Below are 24,308 nucleotides of genomic sequence, written 5' to 3' on the forward strand. Positions count from 1 at the left end.
TATTGCCGTGTGAAGAGCGCCTTTTCGCTATCTTACACGTTGTAAGAATATGCAGGGGGAAGAAAACACTCAAACTTCCAAAAGTTGGTCGGAGGAAAAGTAGAAAAACAGGAAAGCGAAAACAGGAACCCGGACCTCTGCCCATTCTAGAACTGAACGCTCAGCACGGGTGGCGAAAGCCCCGAGAGGCCAGAGGCAGGGCCAGCGCGGTTCCCAGGGCTGTGGGCCTCCCCGGGCGCGCCCCGCCCGGCCCGGCGCTGCGGGCTGCGGGCTGCGGGCTGCGGACAGCCGACGCCGCTGCCCCCGGGCACCGCGGCTCCTCCGCACAGCCGCCGCCCCGGACGCCGAGCGCCGCCTCGGCTGGCCTGACCCACCGCCACCGGGACCCCAGTCCCGAAAGTAACGCTCCAGGGCTCCTCCCTCCGCACCGCAAGGGGCTGCAAGTGTCCCGAAGCGGACCGCCGCGCAGCGACCGCGACGCAGAGCCCTCCCGCAGGAGCGCTGCCGGGGCGCACCCACCCGCAGCCCTCGCCCTGCCCTCCCTTACTCTGCGAGCCGTCGTCCACGCGGTCGAACTCCCAGTCTGGGGACAGAGTCTCCACCGCCATCCCCGCGCCGCCTCCCCCGGTCACAGCCCCAACCAGCCCGGCGGACCACGGCGGCCTCACCCCGGCGGCTGTCACGGCACGTGACTTCCGGCCTCGGCCCCGCCCCCGCGCGCGAGGGCAGGCCGGGCTGCGGGCCCCTGTGGGCCGCGGGGGCTGCTGGGAAAGCGAGTCGGCCCGGGTGGCCGGAGGCGGAGTCCTGCGGTGGCGACTGGCGCCTCGCCTCCCTTCAGCGCACGTCTCCAGCCACACGGATGCTTTTCACTTCACTCTGCTGCCTCCAGGTCATTTTTAATAGCTGGGGAGTTGTCCCATCAGTCTAGCCTGAACAGGGCAAACTTGAGGGGGCAGCGGCTTAACAGGAGGCGGTGGTCCCCGAGGGCGCCCGCGCCCGCCCTGTCACCCCCATCGGAGGTCCCGCGGCTGTCCAGCAAGTCCCGTGCCGATTGCTCTTGAGAATAAACCCGCGTGTGAGAGGCCGAGTTACTTTACGAACGCCCTACCTAGTGAGGGGTTTTTCTATTCTGCTGACCCTGCGCCGGGCGATCCTCCCCGTCCTCCTCTGAAAAAGGCCGGGAGGGAAGAAGCCGCGCTTTGTAGACGGGTCCCGAGGGGCTCCTAGCTGTTAACCGGCCCTCCCGCGAACGGGGATCTGTGTTTCCCGGTAAGTCTACATGTATACAGGTATTGGCACAGTAACGGTCATTGCTGCATGGCTTTTAATACACACTAACAGGAAATGGTCTTAATGTCCATCAATAGGGCATAATTCCATAAAGCTTAATACATCCATATTATGAAATACGAGGTAACTGTTTCTTAAAAATCAAAAACATTTATAGAGACATAGGAAACTGAAAGAAAGCGGTTGCGGCGGGTGGGGGAGCACCTGCGTGACTTAAATAGTTGGGCAAGTGTCTTCAGCTCAGGGCATGATCCCAGGGTCCTGGGATCAAGCCCCACGTGGGCTCCCTGCTAAATGGGGAGTCTGCTTCTCCCTCTACCTCTACCTCTCCCCTGCTCAAGCTCCCTCTCTCTCTCAAATAAATAAATAAAATCTTAAAAAAGAAGAAGAAAGTGGTTGCGGAATAATGTGTATTTGTGGTTACATATGTACTCATGTAAATGTGTTTGTGCATATGTGCGTGTAAATGCGGAGAAAGACAACTCAAATCGCACCAAACCGGATATTAGTCACCTGGAAAAGAATATGTGTTGGCGATTAAAAAGTGGATTTTCACCTTTTTTTATGTCCCTTTGTGCATTTTTTAATTATTAACAATGAGATCTTATTGAAGTCCTCCATAATCTTTTTTTTTTTAAGATTTTATTTATTTATTCATGAGAGACACACACAGAGAGAGAGGCAGAGACACAGGCAGAGGAAGAAGCAGGCTCCATGCAGGGAGCCTGATGCAGGACTCGATCCTAGGTCTCCAGGATCAGGCCCTGGGCTGAAGGCCGCGCTAAACCGCTGAGCCACCCGGGCTGCCCAGTCCTCCATAATCTTAAAAGGAACCAAAAATAACTAAATTAATCAAAGCCGGTAAAAGGTCTTTAGAAGAGCAGTCCCTGAGACCTATGGATCTACAGTAGGTCAAATATGAGTGCCCACTAGGTGCCAGGCACCATGTTAGATAGACAAACTATTATGGGGGAAAAAAAACAGACAAGAAAGGTGGACCCCGCCCTAATGATGCTTGCAGTCTAAGTAGGCATTTCAGAAAGGAAAAAAACAAACTTGAAAATAACAGTAACACAGTGGCTAACAATTAATTACAGTGATTAATACACTTTTTCCCTTTACTTTGTGAGTAAATATGATTGTGAGTTCAACTTACTGTACTCTTCACATTTGTATTAATCACTGTAATTAATCTCCCAGTAGCTCATTGTGATATAGTGAAATTATAGGTAGGAGCAATTTGAGTATGCAAATGCACTATTCTATTAAAGTTAATAAATCAGTGGCAAGAGGCAGTGTCATACTATAATAAGCAGAGTGTCTATAGCCGAATTCTGTAGGTCCAAATCATAGCTCTGTCACTTACTAGCCTTGTGATTTGGGGCCAGATAATTTAACCTCAGCCTCAATTTCCTCAGTTTTAAAATAGGAATGATAGGGACGCCTGGATGGCTCAGTGGTTGAGTGTCTGCCTCCAGCTCAGAGTGTGATCTCAGAGTCCCGGGATTGAGTTCCGCATCGGGCTCCCTGCACGGAGCCTGCTTTTCCTTCTTCTGCCTATGTCTCTGCCTCTCTCTCTCTCTCTGTGTCTCTCGTGAATCAATAAATGAAGTCTTTTTTAAAAAAAAATTTAAAAAAATAAAATGGGAATGATAATAGTAAACACATCATGGGATTGTCTTGAGGACTATTATATTTTATACATGTAAGAGGCAACAATGCCAACCACATACAATAGAAGTGTTTGCTATTTGAATCATTGTCACTTAATTTTTTAAAGAAATCTTAGGGATTGCCTGTCTTGATCTTATGTATCTTTAAATCAAATTCCAAGTCCTAGATTCAAATTTTGTTAGAGAATTAAAAGTTGGATGTGAAATACAAAGCACATTCACTATAAACTGAAATGTGCTTTCTGAAAGTTATTTATGACAGCAGAAGTCCTATATTTTTCAGGCCTAGACTACAGAAGGCAAATGATCATTTTGAGGAATTAAATATCCTTCTTTCTACTTTTCTTCATTCTTAATAATACTGTCTAAAAGTTGAGCTTGGAAATAGAAGGGGAAATTTTTTATATAGATAGCATTGTACTATTTTGAGAACTTCAAAGAACTTATACAGCTGCCCGGAGAACATGCTTGCAGGAGTTCTTGCCTTTAACACTTATATTCACAACTTAAGTATCAGTTTATTCCATACCAAAATACTTTTTATATATTATAGAGCTAAGGTTTTGGTGAATGAACATGTTTTCTAATATACATTTAAAGTATGTTTCCAATAATAGAAATTATGGTAATAGCTCACCAAGACCTTTTACTTAATTCATCACAAAGCCCTATGTGTACCTGTCAAAAAGATTCCTAATGCGTTAATTCATGTATTTCTTTTTTAAAAAATTTTTATTTATGATAGTCACACAGAGAGAGAGAGAGAGGCAGAGACACAGGCAGAGGGAGAAGCAGGCTCCATGCACTGGGAGCCCAACGTGGGATTCAATCCCGGGTCTCCAGGATCGCGCCCTGGGCCAAAGGCAGGCGCCAAACCACTGCACCACCCAGGGATCCCCATGTAGTTCTTTACAAAAGAACCTCCCACCTGGACAATTACTATAAACCTGTGATAGAGCTTCTCTTTCCATTGTCCGCACTGTTCTCCAAGTGAAATTTCTCAAAAGCTATCCGATCAGGTTACCCACTTTAAAATCCTTCAGTGGATTCCTGTTACCCTTGGTTTGAAGTTTTCACTTCATAGAATGGAACACAAGGCCTTTTTCAATCTTCCCGTTGATTACTCTCTAAATTTTCTGACTCTTCTACTCCCTAATCTCCACCCACTTTGCTCTGCTGGGATGCCAAATCATTTGCAGTCTCTCAAACAGGTCCTGCTGACTCCAGTTTATGTAAAGGCCTTCAGATGCTTCCTGGCATGTTATAAATGCAAAATAAGTGCTGCTATTATCTTTACTATCACTCCTGATCCCTGCTTTACTCTCCCCCCACCAAATTGTTCCAAATTTCCACTCCATCTCATTGTCCAGAACTTAATGATATGGCTACCCCTGACCTACAGGAGAGCCTGGGAAAGGCAATCTTTGAATCGAATGGCCATGCATGCAATTGTTTTTTAGGAGTGCCTGGGTGGCTCACTTGGTTGAGTGTCTGACTCTTGGTTTCAGCTCAGATCATAATCTAGAATTATGAGATAAAGTCCCACATTAGCCTCCATGCTGGGCATGGAACCTGCTTAGAATTCTCTCTCTCTCTCTCTCTCTCTCTCTCTCCCTCCCTCCCTCCCCTCCCCCCCACTCCTTGCTCTCTCGAAAAAAAAAAATTGGTTTTATTAGAGAGAAAGGAATAATGTATCTTGGGAAGCCATTAGTTTCTGATGTAAAAGTTAATGTCTGAACTGAATTTTGATAATATCACCACTCCCTTGTTTAAAAATACTGTCAGTGGCTTACAGGTGTGCTTACAATAAAATATAGCATCTATGGGAAAAGCCTAACCTTTCTTTTTTGCTTATTATGATCTAACCATATTGGCATTTTAGCTCCTCCAACAAACCAAGTTCTTCTCCAAATGAAGTCCTTCACAAATACTATGCCCACTTTATGCCTGGAAAGTTCCACCCTCATTGGCTATCTACCACTTATCTTTCATATCTCAGATTAAATGTCACTTCCTTAGGACATTCCTGACTACACAATCCTCAGTAGGTACCTTTTGTATTCAGAATATATACCTTTCCTTCATTGCTTTTATGAAAATTTTTACCATTTAATTATTTGGAGTTTACTTGTTTAAGGCCTATTTCTCCCACTAGACTGTAAGTTCTATGAGCATCCAACCCATGTCTCTTTGATACAGTTCATTATATCAGTGCTTGGAACACAGATGATAAATATATTTGTTAAAAGAACAAGCTAACAATCGTTATTATTTCCATTGCTCTGTGATAAATATTCATTTTGCAGGACAAGTATTTCCTTTTAGTTCTTCAGTGGTTGGCATTATTTATTAAAGAAACTATAAGCATAAAAAGTTTAATAAAATATTATATATATGTATTTCTATGTAAGTAATTTTAAAAGCATACCTTAGGAAAATCTTATGATTAACATATTAAAGTAATTGACAAGAATACATCTAGAAATGGACAAGCAGAAAGTAGTCAAGTAAACCTACCTGCAGTTAAAAACTAAGAAAAGTAGACAATATAGAGTAGAAACTTTAAAAGAAATGAAAGACAATAAAATCAGACAGAAAAGCACATGGAAATTACTCAGAATTCTGAATTTACTCAGAATTTGTTTGTAAGAGTTATGAGTTCATGGCTTTCTTCCTGACAGTGTCTCTCACCCCTTTAAGTCAAGCAATGAAACCCGGTCTTACCAGCTCATGGTGGAAGCACACTAAGTTCAGGTTTGTTGGAAGAGAAACTGGAAATTTGGAGGAGCATCCTAAAGCAAGGGGCCCACAAAGGGGATGAAATCCAAAACCTAAGTGTAAACATTGCCCAAATCCCTGGCTAACCACCAAACTATATAGAGGGAGCCTGCTGAAATCACAGTCAAGAGTCCCTAAAAACACCTACACTGGGTGAGAGGGGTGCTTGCTGCCCTTTGATGCATATATTTCCCAACAGATGTGCACCTCAGGTAGGAAAAAGCTGAAGTCCTATGGGTTCAAGATAGCAGAAAATGGAGATGGTTGGGCTAGCAGAGCAGCTTGAAATTTAGAAAGGAAAACTGATAATCAAGGGAACTTACGGAGGTGAACCCCAAAATCCGAGCAAAAACACTGGCCAAACCATTGTCTACATGAATTGAACAGAAATATAAGTTGCTTCCCTCTGCAGGGTTTGAGTCCAAGCAAATTCACTGCTTTCTAAACAAAAACCCCTGGGATACCTGGGTGGTGCAGTGGGTTAAGCTCCTGACTCTTGGTTTCAGCTCAGGTCCTGATCTCAGGGTCATGGGATGGAGCCCTGAGTGAGATTCTTTTTTTTTTTTTTTTAATTTTTATTTATTTATGATAGTCACACAGAGAGAGAGAGAGAGGCAGAGACACACAGGCAGAGGGAGAAGCAGGCTCCATGCACCGGGAGCCCGACGTGGGACTCGATCCCCGGTCCCCAGGATCGCGCCCTGGGCCAAAGGCAGGCGCCAAACCGCTGCGCCACCCAGGGATTCCCCCCCCACCAAGTGAGATTCTGCTCAGCGTGGAATCTGCTGGAGATTCTGTCTCCCTCTCCCTCTGCCCCTCCCACTCATTCTCTCTCTCTCTCAAATAAATAAATAAATCTTTAAAAAATAATAAATAAACAAGTAAATCAAAACTCCAATAGTTTTCTTAAGAATGTAACAGAATCCAGAATGTCTGTGAATTAGCTTTTTTCATCCTTTTTTTTGGGGGGGGTGAACAATAAAATTTAATTAACCAAAATCTGACAGAATAGAAAGAAAAAATAGATATAATTATATAGCTGAAAATTTTATTTATTTTTAAAGATTTTATTATGTGTGTGTGAGAGAGAGAATACAATCAGGAAGGGGCAGAAGGAGAAGGAGAAGCAGGCTTGCTGTGACATGAGGCTCCATCCCAGGATCCTGGGATCATGAACTGAGTCTAAGGCAGAGACTGAATTGACTGAGCCACCCAGCTGCCCCTTTGGTTGGAAATGTTAATACTTCTCTCAGTATTATGATGAATAGAATATAGGAGAATAAAGAATTGAACAATACTCTCAACAAACTTGTCTTAAATGGTACTTATAAACATTCTACACAACAACAGCAAAATAGACATCTTTTTTCAAGTATACAAGGAATACTCAGCAAGGTAGGCCATATGCTAGCCATAAAAAAAATCTCAGTGCATTTTTTTTAAATTTTTTTATTTATTTATGATAGTCACAGAGAGAGAGAGGCAGAGACACAGGCAGAGGGAGAAGCAGGCTCCATGCACCAGGAGCCCGACGTGGGATTCGATCCTGGGTCTCCAGGATCGCGCCCTGGGCCAAAGGCAGGCGCCAAACCGCTGCGCCACCCAGGGATCCCCTCAGTGCATTTTAATGGACTGAAATGTGATGGTTAGATTCTCTGACTGCAATAGAATTATATGGAAATTAGTAACAGAAGAATCTTAAAATCCCTAGAAAATCCCTAAACTTGAGTACAAATCTCTAGGGCACTGTGTAGAGTGAAGAAAATCTACAAAGTTATATACTATGTGATTTCATTTATTTGGCAATCTTGAAAAGATAAAAACCACGGTGACAGAGAACAGAGCAGAGATTCTCAGGATGGAAATGGGTAGTTGGTTAGCCATGACTGCAAAGAGACAGGGCAGTTCTGGGGTGGGGAATGGAAAGGTTCTGTATCCTAATGTCAGTGTTACTTACATGAGTCTATACATAGGTTAAAACTCATAGAACCGTACAGAAAAAATGAAATCAATTTTACCACATGTTAATTTTAAAACATGTAGTACTGGCATTGACCTTTGTGTGCATTCGGTTTCAAGATTCAAAAACAAATCTTGGATTCTGGTTCTTTTCTATCTCTTCTGTAATTTTTGCTACACTCTTTAGGTTCCATCTGGCAGCCTTGGTAGCCTCAGGTTCACATCTCAATACCAAAAGTGTTTTTAAAAAAAGGGTACACCTGGGTGGCTCAATCGGTGAAACCTCTGCCTCCAACTCAGGTCATGATCTCAGGGCCTGGAATCAAACCCTGCATTGAGCTCCCTGCTCAACTGGGGGTCTGCTTCTCCCTCCTCCCTGCTCATTCTCTCTCTCTCTTTGTCTCTCTCTCTTTCTCCTCTTAAATAGATAAATAAAAATCTTTTTTAAAAAAAGGAGGGGGTACACTTAACATAGCTCAAACAGAAATCCGAGAATTAGGTCTTGCTGGCCTTCCTTAGCCTTACTAGGATCTTGTGCACAATTTGAACCAATCATTGGGTGGATTAAAAAAAAAATCATCCTTTCTGAATCTTTATACTTTATGGCTCTCTTATAAGAATTTTGTTTTTTAAACAATCTGACAATCTTTGTCTTTTAATTAAAGTGTTCAGTCCATTTTCATTTACTGCAATTATTTAGGCTTAAATCTAACATTTTACTAATTTCCTTCTATTTATTCCCAGTTATTCTGTGTTTCTTTCTCTCACCTTTCTTGCCTACTTTTCAATAGATTAAAAAAAAATCATTCTACATATTACCTTGATAATTTTACATTTTGTTAACTTGGTAGTTATATATTATCACTACACATAGTTATTGGGGTTTTCTATATATAATATAATTTCATCTGCAAATAGTGAGTTTTATTTCTTCCTTACCAGTTTGGATGACTTTTATTTTTTCTTCTTCTCTGATTACTGTACATTGGACTTCCAGCAGTATGTTGAATGAAAGTGAGCAAAAGTGATGAGAATGGACATCCTTGTCCTATTACTTATCTTAGAGGAAAAGCTTACAATTTTTCATCATTGAGTATAATGTTAGCTGTGGACTTTTTCACATATGGCCTTTATTTTTTTAATTTTTTTATTTATTTATGATAGTCACAGAGAGAGAGAGGCAGAGACACAGGCAGAGGGAGAAGCAGGCTCCATGCACCGAGAGCCTGATGTGGGATTCGATCCTGGGTCTCCAAGATCACGCCCTGGGCCAAAGGCAGGCGCTAAACTGCTGCGCCACCCAGGGATCCTGGCCTTTATTATATTGAGGTATATTCCCTCTAAACCCGTGTTGCTTAAAGTTTTTATCATGTATGGGTGCTGTATTTTTCAAATGCTTTGTATCTATTGAGATGATCATACGGTTTTTATCCTTCCCCCCCCCGTTAATGTGATGTATCACATTAATTGATTTGCAAATATTGAACCATCCTTGAGTCCCTCGAATAAATCCCACTTAATTATGGTGAATAATTTTGTTTTAACATAGCATTGAATTTGGTTTGCTAATATTTTGTTGATAATTTTTGGATCTATGATCCTCAGGGATATTGGCCTATAATTTCCTTTTTTGTCATGTCTTTGTATTGTTTGGATACCAGGGTAATGCTGGGCTCATAGAATGAATTTGGAAATTTTCCTTCTTCAGATTCTCTCAAATTTTTGTTTGAGAGACATAAAAATGACTTTATTTCATCTTCATTTTTGCTGAGTATAGAAGTCTAGGTTGACAGGGCTTTTCTCTTTGTCAAACTAATTGCCTTTGATCTAACCACTGGTTATTAAGAGATCTATATCTTTAACTCTTACAAAATAAAATTTTAGACATCATTAATATTCCACTGTATGTGGGTAGACATAAACTCTACATTTCCTGAGGTTGGGAGCTAGGGGATATAACTATGGAGCCCCAATTCAGAAAAAAACCACACTCCTTTCCCACCTCTCCCAGTATACACAGTTTACAAGTAAAATTATAATTAGTATTTGGAAGTTTAAAAGAAGCCAGAAGTCACAAAATGCAGTCAGGGAAATGGGTTGAATTGACAAAGGGCAATTCCCAGAGCAAAACAATGTTTGCTGAATTCTCCAACCTTTAAGGATTTTTTTCCTCTCTCCTTCTTAAACACATTCATTCATTCATTTATTCATTCTGTCTTTCAACAAGTACTTTTTGAAATCTGCTTAGTGTTAGATATTGTAAATCCCGATAAATCAGACATAGATTTAGCCTGCAAGGAGCTTCCAGTGGAGCAGAGGAAAGATACACAAACACCAATAACAGAATGAGATGTCAGAAGAGACACTTGGACAAAAATCTTTCCCAATTCAGAGGAGCGAAGGATTACTTTGGGGGAATAAGGGAGTTAAGGGAGGAAAGAATCAGGAAAAATACCTTCAGGAGGCAGCATTTGACCTGTACCTCTATTTTTTTTTTTTAAGATTTTATTTATTTATTCATGAGAGGGACCAGGAGAGAAAGAGACAGAGGCAGAGGGAGAAGCAGGCTCCATGCAGGGAGCCCGATTTGGGACCCAATCCCAGGACCCTGGAATCACACCCTGAGCGGAAGGCAGGCGTCCCATGAGCTGTACCTTTAACAAAAGAAGGAATTTGGACATGCCCGGATGGTGACAAGTGACAGATGATAAGCTTTTCTGGGAAGCATTGTCTCGGAAAGAAAGAATCAGCAGGTACTAGAGAGGCTAAATTACACAAAGGAGCAGCAAGAAAATAAGAGAAAATCCCAAACCACAGATGGCCTTGAATGCCAGGCTAAGGAGTTCTGTTTGGAACAGGTGGTTAGGTAGAGCATATCTGAGCATTCCTTCTAGAGAGATGAGAGAGAAGTGTGGGTATCTACTTGACTATCATCTGTTGGGGTCTAGCTCTGTGCCAGGCCCTTTGCCACGTGCTTTATACACGCTCTCTCTTTAAATCCTCGTATCAGTTTACAAGACGGGTATCAGGATCCTACACAGCCAGGTGTCTCCACCTCTTGTCTTTCCTATCTTTGCCTCCTCAGGACAGTGTTATGGCCATGACTTGAAATGTCAGATGGGCCATTTATAAAGCAAATCCCTGTCTACCTCACAGGGTCTGAGTAACCCGTAGAAGATCCCGCAGCGGGAAAGCAAGTACCGGGCCGAGACTGGCAGCCGGCCCCGCCCGCTGGGTATCCGCGTGGCACCCCAGCCGGGGCCCCGCCCGGTCGCAGGGGATTGGCCCCCGAGCCCCGCCAGCTGAGGGAGCGGGGCGGGGCGGGGCGGGGCGGGCCGAGGGGGCGGGTCCCGGGACTAGCGGTCCCCGCGAGCCGCGAGCGCGGCGGCCCCGGCGCTGGGAGGTGGCAGGCCGCGCCCCGGCTGAGCCTCCGCTGCGGTGCGGTGCGGCCCGGCCGCGCGTCCCTTCCGGCATGCTGTGGCGCGGCAGCCAGGCGCTCCGGCGCTTCTCCACCGGCCAGGTGAGTCTGGCCTGGGCGGGCGTCCTTGGCTCTCACCCGGGACAGTGTTCCAGACCCTGGGGCGGGAGAGCCGGGCGGCGCAGCTACTGGGTGGGCAGCGATACTGGACTTCGCTGAAAGCCAGGGCAGCATTTTTAAAACTGAAAGACTGCAGAGAAGGATCCGGAGAGAGCCTCGGGTATGTCAGGCGAGGCATTGTCTTGTCCTAGGACGGGTCTGGGGATGCGGCTTTTGAACATCCACCCCTCTGGCTGGGATTGACAGGGTGGGAACAGTCGCTTGGCAAGGGGGGCAGAGCCAGCTAGCTTCCTTTCCTTTTTGCATTTCCGTCATGAACTCCTTGGTCATGAGATGGAGCCGGAGTACAGGACCGAGACCATCTCTGGCGGAGAGTAGTATTCAAGGCAGCGAGGGCCTCCTGGGCAGCCCCGGAGGTCTGAGCGCTCCCGGCTGGCATTCAGGGCGCCTTCAGTAATGGCCCTCGGCGCTGGTGGCTGCAAGCGAGCCCATTCTTCCTGAGCTGCAGGCGGGGGGCAGGAGTGCTAGGATTCCCAGGCGCTGCAGAAGCAACCACCCTGGAACATTGTTAATCGTAGCGCAAGAACCGAGCTGTGGCGGAGGCCCGCGCCTTGGAATTGCGTCAGCTCCTCCAGAAATGGAAAAGAGAGCGGACACGTTGCATGTGGCCCCGGGAGAGATGCCTCCCTGCATCTAGGCAGATTCAAAGCTGTTTAGGGGAAAAACAAAAACAAAAACAATTCATCTCATGTACATTATCTCTTTTATAGGAAGTGAATGCATCCCGGGCTGTGAAGGAATTTGCTTTTCCATTCTTCTTCTTTGCAAAAGCCTTATGTTCATATATCCAGATGTAAAAAACTTGAAAGCAGAGAAAAGTGTTGAATAGCACCAAAGAGAAACCGATCAGTGCATAGGTGGAAAAGCTTTTGTTTCCCAGACAACCCCAAATAATGAGGACTCTCTTTACCCCCATCCAATCCTAGTTATTTGGGGAGGATTCACCTTTTAAAAATAAATAAATAAGGAAAAGAGACCTGTTCTTGAAGAGCTTTTGCTTGCTCTAGACTCCTCCTCCTTAGCTTTCTCTCCCTACGTGGCACCTGGGAATCTGGGTAGGATGGTAGAGAGAGCAAGGGCTTGTGCTTGCCTGTTTTATCAGTCTCCTCTGACAACACCTTTCATTGAAATTGTCTTTTTTGGAAAGCAGAAGGGAGTCTTAAAGAATGCAAAGATTACAGTAGTGAGACTTACATAAGATTTCAGTAATCAAAGTTGAACATTCCAGGTGGCAAATGACAGAGACAAAAACATGCATGTGGGGAAGCACCAAGCATGGTCGGGGTCAGGGGTCAGGGGTCAGGGATCTGAGTCTGACTGTACCCAGGAGTACATGTGGAAGAGCTGTGACATTTGGCTGGGAAGAAGACAGGTTTTTCCATGGCCAAAAGGAAGACAGGGAAGACAAGTGGAATGTTTGGGATATTTTACTCCATAGAAAATGAGGATCCATCCTTTGGACAATGTTCTATAAGAATTGTTCAAAATCAAACATGGCTGGTGGGAGCATAAAATGGTATAGCCACTTTGGAAAACTGGCCATTTTTTATAAAGTTAAACATATAGCTAGCTATGATATGACCCAGCAATTGCATTCCTAGGTAATTACCCAAATACCTATTTATGAATGTTTACAGAGGCTTTATTCATTTATCAGCAAAAACAGCAAACAAATTGTCCTTCATCTGGTGACAGGATCAACAGTGGATAAATCCATCCATACAAGGGAATCCTACTCAGGAACAAAAGGGGAATGAACACTAATATGCACAACCGCATATGGATGAAACTCAAATACAGATGCTGAGTGTAAAACACAGACTCAAAGGGCTATGTATTATGTGATTCTAATTATAGCACATTTTGGAAAGAGTAAAACTACAATGATGATCTGTAGTCATCAGGGGCTGGAGATAGAGGAAGAATTGACTACAAGAGACTGTCTCTCAAAGGACACAAAGAAATTCTCAGGGATGATGAATTGTTCTTTATGTTGATTGTAGCAGTGGTAGGGTAACTCCGTGCCTGTCAAACTTATAGAACTATATATGCTGAAAGGGTGTATTTTACTGCATATAAATTATACCTTCATCTTTATTTTTTAAAGATTTTATTTATTTAATCATGAAAGACAGAGAGAGAGTGAAAGAGAGAGGCAGAGACACAGGCAGTGAGAGAAGCAGGCTCCACTTAGGGAGCCTGATGTGGGACTCGATCTCAGGACTCCAGAATCACGCCCCTGGGCTGAAGGCAGGCGTTCAACCGCTGAGCCACCCAGGCGTCCCTACCTTCATCTTTAAAAAGGAAAAAAAAAAAAAATCACACAGTGCTTCTGAGTTTGGTATTAAAGCAGAATGAAAAAAAAAGAAAAAAGAAAAAACTTCTTAGGACCTAGCAAAATCCAATGGGAAAACTAGTTTATAACACTTCCTGATAGCAATTTTTCCATTCCCTGTCTTAAAGAAATGGACTTAGAAATATTTAACGATGACTTAATGATATGGCTGGATCTTTTTAATTGCTGCAACTATAGATAGGAATAAAACCCTTTGTCTGTTAGTTATTATTATGCACCTCCAGTATCCTGCCTGGTTCATTGCATCTTATTTCTCCCCATGGCAGGGGGTTATTTGGTCTTCATATTTATTTGGCACTCTGTTATTTGGCTTCCTCTGCCAGTGTCTGGGACAAGTCAGGTTGCTGGTTCTGAGTTCATAGCCTGGTTCCAGAACTTGAGGTTACCTTCTGATCCAGTTCAAGAGTTTGGGCCCTTCCTTGCTTCTTGGAGCCAAGTACTGGCTTTATACCCTAACTCTAGAAAACAGGTCCTTGTTTCTGAATTACCTGACCCCCTGCTATGGTGTCTAGTTTGTTTTTAGGACCTTCAAATTCAACTTCAAACCATACTTACTTGTGTATTATGTCCTGAGCATTTGTTCTAAATCCTGAGGATATGATTAATAAATAATAATAATAATAAATAGCATTGATACAGCACTTAGTATGCACCAGACACTGATGGAAATGCTTCACACATATGCTCACTTAATCTCCTTAACGTTTCAGTGAGATAGGAACTATTATTATGCCCATTGTACAAATAAAGTAACTGAGACCCAGAGAAGTTAAATAACTTTTTTAGAGTATCACAGCCAGAAAGGATAAAACAGTAAACAAGAAACAAACAGTCCCTGCTTTCAAAAAAGCCCAGATTGATGGGACAAATGATTTAACTTGTGGTTAAGGATAATAATAGACAATATACCAAAAAGGAAATACAAATGGTCAATAAAGCTGAGTGAAGTAAGTCAATCGGAGAAGGACAAACATTATATGTTCTCATTCATTTGGGGAATATAAAGAATAGTGAAAGGGAATATAAGGGAAGGGAGAAGAAATGTGTGGGAAATATCAGAAAGGGAGACAGAACGTAAAGACTGCTAACTCTGGGAAACAAACTAGGGGTGGTGGAAGGGGAGGACGGCGGGGGGTGGGAGTGAATGGGTGACGGGCACTGGGGGTTATTCTGTATGTTGGTAAATTGAACACCAAAAAAAATAAATTAAAAAAAACAAAAACAAATGGTCAATAAAATATTAAAAGACACTCAATCAAACTAATAATCAGGGAAATGCAAGTTAGAACAAGATATAATATTTCACTCTTCACTGAGCATGGAGTTCCATATGGGGCTCAATGCCATGACCCTAAGATCATGACCTGAGCCGAAATCTAGAGTTGGACACCTAACCAACTGTGCCCATCAGGAGAGCCTAACATTTAAGTTTTAAAAATGATTGTGCAATTTCACTTATAGATACTGACAAAAGCACTTCCACCTTGGCACAAGAAGCATGTACAAGAATCCACTGCCATGGTACTTTTAATAATGATAAATTGAAAGCCAAACTTTTCCTCAATAGGGAAATGAACAAATAAACTGAGACATAGCTACACTATGGAATGCTGTGCACCAATTTTTTTTCTAAAGATTTTATTTATTTATTCATGAGAGACGCAGAGACATAGCCAGAGGGAGAAGAGAAGCAGGTTCCTCACAAGGAGCCTGATGTGGGACTCGATCCCTGGACCGGGATCACCAAAGGCAGATGCTCAACCGCTGAGCCACCCGGGCATTCCTGTGCACCAATTTTAAAGTATAAGTTATATGTACTAACAAAAGAAGTTATGGAACCTTACATATAATATGATTTAATTTGCATTACTTTTAAAAACAAAAAATATTTTTATTATTATAAAATGTGTTTATTTCCATATAGGTAAATGCCTAAAAAAGGTCTGTAGGCTGCACAGCAAACCATGCAATGATTATTTCTTCGGTAGAGAAGGAGAAGAAATTGGGATTTGGAGTGGTGGTCAAAACGGACTCCAGTCTTATCTGTGGTTGTTTCATTTTTAACAAGGAGAATATATAGATATATATATAATGTATAATTTAATATAATGTATAATTTAAAATTAATTTAAAAATTCTGGGATGCCTGGGTGGCTCAAGTGGTTGAGCATCTGAGTTCTAGGATCGAGTCCCACATCGGGCTCCATGCATGGAGCCTACTTCTTCCTCTGCCTATGTCTCTGCCTCTCCCTCTCTGTGTGTCTCAAATAAATAAATAAAATCTTTTTAAAAAATAAAAATAAATAAAATTAATTTAGAAATTCTATGCAATGAGAATATATTACAGGTAAATGCTATGCACTGAAGTCCTGCCCTTCTGGCGGAGACTGGAGTCCATCCCTGGATCTAGTCCTCTGGAATCTCCCTACCTTTACTCAATTTTTGACATGTTCTTTGGTCACCAGCTGCACTCAATCTTTAGGTGCAAACCATCCCCCTCCGACCTCACCTGCTAGTAGATCCTGTGTTGACATTGTTATTTTTTTTTTTAAGATTTTATTTATTAGAGACAGAGAGAGATAGAGAGAGAGAGAGAGGCAGAGTCACAGGCAGAGGGAGAAGCAGGCTCCATGCAGGCAGCCCGACGTGGGACTCAATCCCTGGTCTCCAGGATCACGCCCTGGGCTGAAGGTGGCGCCAAACCGCTAAGCCACCAGGGCTGCCCAACATCATTATTTTAAAAATCTGTTATACTTTTTATGATTAAAAGAATGTTGGCCAGATATCCAAGGAAGTCTCCATTAATACATTCTTTATGTGATTATGCAATAGGAAAATCAAGTTGCACAGGTTTGTCATTTATGGTGGTGTCATGAATTTTGTTTGAATGATACACAGATTTACAACTATGCAACATGTAATTTGTTGCCTTTAACTATTAGTCTGAGGGTTTATTACAATAGGTAATGGGCTTTTACACTATTGCAAGCTGCATCCTGTGAATATATTGAAGGTGGATTATTAGGTCAGCTTTTATTTTCACTATCTGCTCAATTCTCAAACACAAGAGGGGTGCCCACCTGTAGTTAATTCACAGCTTGCCTGTGTGTCAACATAGAAATAAGACAGTATCACTCTTCTGCTTATTCAGTAGATCTCATTGTCTTTACAATAAGGTCCAAATTATTTGACGTAGACAAGGCTCTCCCTAATAGGCCTTTAGACTGTTTGAGTGTCACTTGTTGTCAGTCTGCAATTTCCAATATTGAACCCACTTTGCCCATTCATTTCTTTGTACATGCTGCTCCCTCTGCCTGAAACTTCCCAAGGACCACCCGCAATCCCTGCCCTTCTCATGGCCAACCCCCAAGATAGGTGCTCTAAAATTCAGTTTCGGAGTTCTCCTCTGGGGAAGTCTACCAGGCCTTCACACACACACTATGCCCTCCTGTTCTCATGCTATGAGATCAATGTATGTCTTTACTGCGTGTCTTCTGTGCTGACTGGTAAACTCCTGAGGACCAGGACCAGTGTTCTTTATGCTTTGATTGTAGAGATCCCAAAGAAAAACACCCACAGAAACAAAACAGGTGAAACAAATGAAGGATTTGAGCCAGATGGAGTGCTGTAGGAATGGTGGCAGCTGCTGCTCAGCTCTAGCTGACTGTCACTACAAGGAAATACAGAGCACGGTTGACAAACCTGCTTTGCCAAAAGAAGTCAGAAATTCTGCCCGCTGATATGAAACCTCCTGAAAATATTATCACAGTCCTTTGACAAATGCTCCATGGTCCAAATAAAACATTCTTGCTGGGCAACTGATTTGCAATCCCTCTGGGTAACTTCTGTGCCCAGAGCCTGGTGAATACCCAAAGCATGCTCGCTGAGTACATCTTGCACACTGGCAGGTATGATTGGGGCACCATGTGCCAAATGCTATGAATCTTAAAGACATATGATAAGTAGTTAATAAATTTTTCAAAGTTAATGAACAGGGCTCAATGCAGTGCTGGGCTTATGGCACATTTCCAGTAGGAAAGATCCATCATCAGCATTTTTTATTTACACAGGTATTGCTTATGGTATTATTATTAATAGTAATAGTGATTAACATCTGTTAAGCATTCACTATTGCTACATGCTGCACTAATACATTTCATGCTTTATCCTGATAAATTCTTATAACAACCTTGTGAAATACATACTATTATTATTCGGATTTCAATTGATGAGACCCAGTTCAAAATCATAGGGCCTGTGTTATGGGAAAACAATGGACACAAATAACCAGTTAGAATCTGAGGGCTGCCACTTAGTAGCTGTTTGACTCCAGGATGCATCTTATCTTCTCTGTGTTTTAATTTCTTCATTTTTAAAGTGGCTTAGTAATGCCTGTCTCCAGGAGTTGTTGGGCAATCAAAATGAGGTAATGTATATGAAATGCCTGGCACTTCCTAGCTTCTCGTTAAAATGTTTGCTATTATTTCCAGCCATTCTTCCTGACCCAAACTCTCCAGGGCAGAATCTTTTTGTGTAGCAAGCAGGCACGTGTTCTCCATACAGCAGACATTCTCTGACTTCAGAGTGTCTCTGAGTCAATGAGAAGCTTGTTAAAATGCAGCTTCGTAGGCCTGGGAATCCGACTCAGCAGATCAGGGCTGGGGCCCAGGAACTCACACATTTGACATATGCTCCCTGTTGATTCTGCCAACACAACAGTCAGTCCTCAGATCAGAGTTGGAGATATATAAAATTGAGGTAGAATATCCCAGTCTGTTTTTTTTTTTTTTGATTTATGCTAACTCGTTATAAACACACATAATCATAAAATCCAAACAGGTCTCAGTGTTATAAACTCACCTTTATAGCTTCAGCTTTAACATTAAGCTCAGAAACTGTTTCAGTAATGTAGTATTTTCAAAGATACTGACATTTGTTTAAATACTGTCTTTCTAAGGGAGTGTTGAATCTGGAATTGAAATCCAAATGACATTACATTTGAGTCAGTTCAACCTCTTGGCTCTTTTGTGTTCTAAGAGTAGTATTTTAGAGGTCTGAAAATATCTGCTGTTGGTAGTGATGTGAGGTAAAGCCAAATTTTTGAGATAGCCAACATGTTGGTTCTATTTCAAGGAACAGCACTAATGATAGGATTTGGAGATAGAATATTTACAGAACATTTTGATGTTTTTGATAAAAATAAATGAAATAACCATGTATTATCTGTAGGCAGAACAACAGATTGGGCTGTTGTTACAGAGTTAATCTGTTTGCTTGAAAATATTTGTTAGATGTTGAAGCTATAGGCTCTCTTGGGATAGAAACTTTGGCTGGCCCTGGAAATGAATTTTTAAACTAAAATCCTAATTGTTTAATTATCAGCTCAACTATAGGGAACATGTGAACCCATATGCTTTCAAGTTCATGCCTGAAAAGGGGTGCTGTCTATGCTCTTAATAAACTGGTCAATAAGGGGAAATTGTTTCCCCATAATCCAATTTTCACAGTGAAGCTTGACTAATTTAGAATGACTTACTAAACTAAAGAATCCCATTTAGAATGAAGGAAAAAAAATTTCTAAATCCAAATTCTGTGGAGCCATGCTCTACTAGGGAGGAATGTGCATGACCCTCTGGTGACTGTCCCTACGCCCACAGTCCTGCATCTAGCCTGCTCCACCTGTGGCTTTTCATTATGGTCTTAACAATCATCATTATCTTTGTGAAAAGGTTCCCTTTGGGGAGAATTTACAGGAGGCATGATTTCTTAAAGAGAGTTAAGACTACAACCCCTTAGTGCTACTCTTAGCTATTTAGTATCTTATTTCTTGATAATCAATGTACTTTCATACATCAGTATTCATCTTCGAAAAGGAAAAAAAAAAGAAGGGCGGTGGTGGTAACTCATTTTGATTATTTTATTCTTAAGTACATTTGTTTGCTTTAGAGCCAGACAGACCTAGATTCAAATCCCACCTCTCCTCCTTTATGCCAGTATGACCTTGGAGATATAGTTGACATTTCTAAGCCTTGGTTTCTTCATTCATAAAATAGTGTATAATGGGAGATAACAAAACATGATACTTGCAGTGATTAAATTAATTGAAATGAAATGATGTGCAGGCCTTAGGCCTTAATTCTTTGTCTAAAATCTATAGGACAAAATATGTTTTGGGGTTCAGAATTATCCACATTTTAGAAAGATTAGCATAGTACATAGATAGTACAATACACACAATTCACAGCAGGGCCTGTAACCAAATACACTGATTTTTCTGTAACAAAATATATAAATATTCATATAGTCCTTAAAAATACTATAAGTAAAGACTATAAACAGCAGTACATCAGTCCGGGTCAAGTTTGAAGCCAATGAATTTGCACAAACTTACAAGAAACCTATAAGGACTATAAAGAACAGTCCATTAGAGCAACCCTGGTTTTGAGGCCAAATGAATTTGGGCCACTTACCAAGGATTTTGGAATTCTGAACTATATGAAGAAACACAGAACTGTGTCTGGGATATAGCAAAACCTTTCAGACATTACTGAAGCTTTTCTTTAAACAATACTTTGTGTCAGACACTGCACTAAGATTATTGCCTATTAAGTCCTCTACTTCAATAAAAATTGTGTGACGTTGATGTTACTGTTCCCATTTTACAGATGAGGGGGAGAAAAAAGGCAACAGAAGTTAGTCATTTGCTTAAGGCCACACGACTAAACAGGAGTGGGACTAGATGTTAATCTCAGATAGTTTAGCACTATCTGAGCTTGTGACCTCTGTGTTATATACCACATGTTAGCTCTTGGCCTCTTTTGGAAGTTAAGAGATGAGTCCAGCTTTTTTCTCTATATTGCAGGGCCATAAAAGCATCATCATGTTGAAGTGGATCTTGTTCAGAGTTAAACTCCTTTTAGCCGTGAAACTTACACTTACCTACTTGTTAACATCGGGCTTCATTTCACCAAGTAGTTGGAATAGCTTATAAAATATATGCAATCCCAGTGATTATGATACTAATCAGGGGAATTAGAGCAAAGGGGAAAACTGAATTCTTCAGTGTGAAATTATTTTCATTACTGCCTGTGTATAAGGTAGCCTGGATCCAGTGTATGTCAATAAAAAGTTTATTTAGTAGCTCTCTGAGATTTTGTTGTCCTCAAGTTGTCTCATGATTGAAAAAAAAAGCATTTATCATCCATATATTTGCAATCCATGCCAACATCTGTCATCGTTGAACTGTTTCACAGGCTTATTTCAAAAACAAGCTGAAGTTGGCACTTATTGGTCAGAGCCTCTTTGGCCAGGAAGTCTACAGTCACCTCTGCAAAGAGGGCCACCGAGTTGTGGGTGTGTTCACGGTTCCAGACAAGGATGGAAAAGCCGACCCGCTGGGTGAGTGTATCTTGGAACTACAGAATTGAGTACTGCACTGACCCAGCTGGCAGAGGCCCCAGCTCAGACCCCTTATCCCTCATTAGCATTTCTACACTTCTAATTTATTTGCCACAGGCCCCAAAGACCCAGACTACCGGCCTCCCCTCTGGTCCTGCAGTTTTCACTCTACCTATTGAAAGCCTTCTCAAGCTAAGTCTATTTGCACGATAGATATAGAATCAAAAATTCTCCTTTCTTCATGGGCCCCAAGACAAACGTGCAGGCCCCTAGTATATTAAGAGTTTCTCCACTTACCTCCAAGGTAATTACTAGATTGATCCATCAGAAGAATTTTCAGGCATATGTTTTTTCTGAACTATGCTTGTGACTTTCCAAAGGTGTTATGGAACATCTAGAAGGGAGGGTCACATCCAATAACAGAAATTGATGTGGAGTCATAAAGAATGCATTTATGTCAGAACAAATTATGGCTGTGGCTGTTTGGCTGTTAAGGTAAGGTAAAGAGGATAGCCATCCTCAAAGCAAACCGGCAATGGGATTCTGATTTGCAAGCTACACAGCTGGCCTTGAACAAAACAGGAGTTAGAAGTACAGACCCCCTACACAGTCAAAAATCCATGTATAACTTTTGACTCCCCAAAAACTTAACTACTAATAGCTACTGTTGACAGAAGGAAGTCTTACTGATATGTAAGTAACTTCAGTAACTGATGGTACTGATAACATAAGCAGTTTATTACTGCATATTGTGTATATGTATTTACACTATATTCTTATAATTAAGTTAGAGAAAAGAAAATGTTATTTTAAAAAGTCATAAGGAAGGGAAAATACATTTATAGTACTATATTTATCAGGAAAAATTCACATATAAGTGGACCAACACCATTTCAACCTGTTAACAGTATATGTTTTGAAGTCATGGAATTAATTCTGATTCTGCCACTTGCTGCCTGATGATGGGCAAGTTACTAAAACTCACTAAGCTTAGTTCAACAGTACCCATCTTACAAGGATTAAATGAAATAATGTATATAATGTGCTCAGCTCTGTGCCTAATTCATGGAAAGGGGTCAAAAAACAGTGGCTAACTATCTTATTGTCAGAATAGTCAACTAGGGCAGCTGAAAATAGCCCTGGGGCAGCCACAAATCAATATGAAGGAAGACACCTAGATGCTGCATGCTTCTCTCAGTGGCGTAGATTTTTAAAATCAAGACTTCTAGATTTCTCATCCCATTTTTTCTTTCCTAGTCTAATCCTGCACAATTTTCTCCCAATTTCACTTTTTTTTACCACCATTTACTCATTTTCCTGTCATCTGAAAATGAGTTGTTTACAGTTTTTTGAACATTTTATGAACGTTCACATTCTGTGAACATTATTTTACTGGTCTCTCCCATTCTTCCAAGCAAATTGATCAAGGCATCGGTTTGATGGCCAGATTCCTTTAATACTCACTTAGGATTTGGAATTTAGGCTTTCTGGTTGAGGCATCATCACATCCAAAGTCAATGAAGTTTGATGATCCAGTGGGACAGAAAGGAAAGGGAGCTCAAAAATACAGATAAAAAGCCTCACTTAAAGCTTTTAAAGATTGCCTAAAATTGCCTACTTTGTGTTGTTGGTAGAAAATAAATGTATATACTTAATATATACAAGATATGTAGTTAGTCAAAGTGATATCTTATTATGGAACAAAAAATGAGCTACTGCTGTCTGCACTTGGGAGGACCATTCCTTTTCTACACAGAGGTAGATGGAGCCATTCCTTGGAGAAGGGACATTTTCCAAGGGAAGGAATCTTGGATCTTCTCCAGTATGGCAAAACCCTCATGAGAAGCATATATTCCCCATTCTTGGCTTCTCTCTCCCACTGACTTATCTGATTGGTGAATTTGGGAGAAGGTATTAGATAAGCCAAGCTCAGCTCAAAAACTTTCTCTCTTTATCTTTCGAGATCTACCTGGTTGGTGGGGAGAATGTGTTCCAATCTACAGTTTGCCTTATGTTAAAAGAGACTTCCCTTCAGGAAATAGACATGGGAAGGGACTCGTGGTTTTCCACCTGTGCCAGAAGCTATGTCTAATCTGAGTGGTCATGTACCAGCACTTGGCTCCAAATCTAAAAAACAAATAAATAGCTATATCAATAATAAAAGTATAAATTTTTATCTATAAAAGAAAAAGTTTCTGTTAAAATTTTAAAATGTTATCTAGCCACAAACTTTTGAGCTTAAATATATTATGCTTCAAATATACAGATAAAAATCACATTAGGAAAATGGATGAATTGTGATAAAATTGTAACAGGTCAAATTCTCGTCATAATCAAAATTGTTCTTCACCATGTTTTATTTGTAAATATGTCATGAAGCTGTAAAACTCTAATGTGTGAATTCATAGTCATATAAACTTATGGCCAGATTTTTTCTAATGAAAATAACTTTCTTTTTCATGCTCAGCTCTAGCTGCAGAGAAAGATGGGACACCTGTGTTCAAGTTCCCCAGATGGAGAGTCAAGGGCAAGACCATAAAGGAGGTGGCGGAGGCCTACAAATCTGTGGGTGCTGAGCTAAACGTGCTTCCTTTCTGCACACAGTTTATCCCTATGGATGTAATTGACAGCCCAAAGCACGGTTCCATCATATATCACCCTTCCATCCTCCCCCGGCACAGAGGAGCCTCTGCTATCAACTGGTAGGAATTTTTTTTAATTACAGAAATGATGGGCCTATTTCCATTGCCTGTAATCTGTTCTTTTATCTAGGGGATCAAGAAAATAGGTATGCTTGAGCCTGATTGATTGCTACTCTTGCATGAACTCCCCTAAGACTTAGCAGTTCTGCATAGGCTAGACAGTGTTTTCAATGAGTCCTGGCTCCACTGGATACATCTAAGTAATTGAGCAAACAAAGGTTTTATAGTCAGAGAAATTTGGTTCATGCTAGATTTCTTGATCACAGGACTTCTGAGAACCCTTTAAATGTACTTTAGTGAGAGCATCAAAACTTCCAAGAGGGGGGATCCCTGAGTGGCGCAGCGGTTTAGCGCCTGCCTTTGGCCCAGGGCACGGTCCTGGAGACCCAGGATCAAATCCCACATCAGGCTCCCGGAGCATGGAGCCTGTTTCTCCCTCTGCCTATGTCTCTGCCTCTCTCTCTCTCTCTCTCTCTCTCTCTCTGTGACTATCATAAATAAATTTAAAAAATTAAAAAAAAAAAACTTCCAAGAGGGAATCTGAGTACACAATG

At 41.6% G+C, this 24,308-nt stretch overlaps 2 protein-coding genes across 3 annotated transcripts in view; one reads left to right on the top strand and one right to left on the bottom strand.

Moving 5' to 3' along the window:
* The window catches only part of WASHC4 (WASH complex subunit 4), a 53,950-nt gene extending 53,243 nt beyond the window's left edge, over window positions 1-707 (bottom strand). Inside the window, exon 1 of the mRNA XM_072844258.1 lies at window positions 548-707. Within this exon, the coding sequence (XP_072700359.1) occupies window positions 548-608 (61 nt within the window). The 5' untranslated portion in view covers window positions 609-707. The remainder of the gene's footprint in view (window positions 1-547) is intronic.
* Window positions 708-795: 88 nt separating this feature from the next.
* The window catches only part of ALDH1L2 (aldehyde dehydrogenase 1 family member L2), a 65,493-nt gene continuing 41,980 nt past the window's right edge, over window positions 796-24,308 (top strand). Inside the window, exons 1-3 of one of the 2 annotated variants that reach the window (XM_072844261.1) lie at window positions 796-1,269; window positions 20,908-21,052; window positions 23,520-23,754. In XM_072844261.1, the coding sequence (XP_072700362.1) occupies window positions 23,666-23,754 (89 nt within the window). In that variant the 5' untranslated portion in view covers window positions 796-1,269; window positions 20,908-21,052; window positions 23,520-23,665. Of the gene's footprint in view, window positions 1,270-11,071; window positions 11,221-20,907; window positions 21,053-23,519; window positions 23,755-24,308 lie in introns of those variants that run through there. The other variant, XM_072844260.1, reaches the window with a different exon arrangement.

Source organism: Canis lupus, chromosome 11 (assembly GCF_048164855.1).
Source record: "Canis lupus baileyi chromosome 11, mCanLup2.hap1, whole genome shotgun sequence".
Classification (NCBI taxonomy): domain Eukaryota; kingdom Metazoa; phylum Chordata; class Mammalia; order Carnivora; family Canidae; genus Canis; species Canis lupus.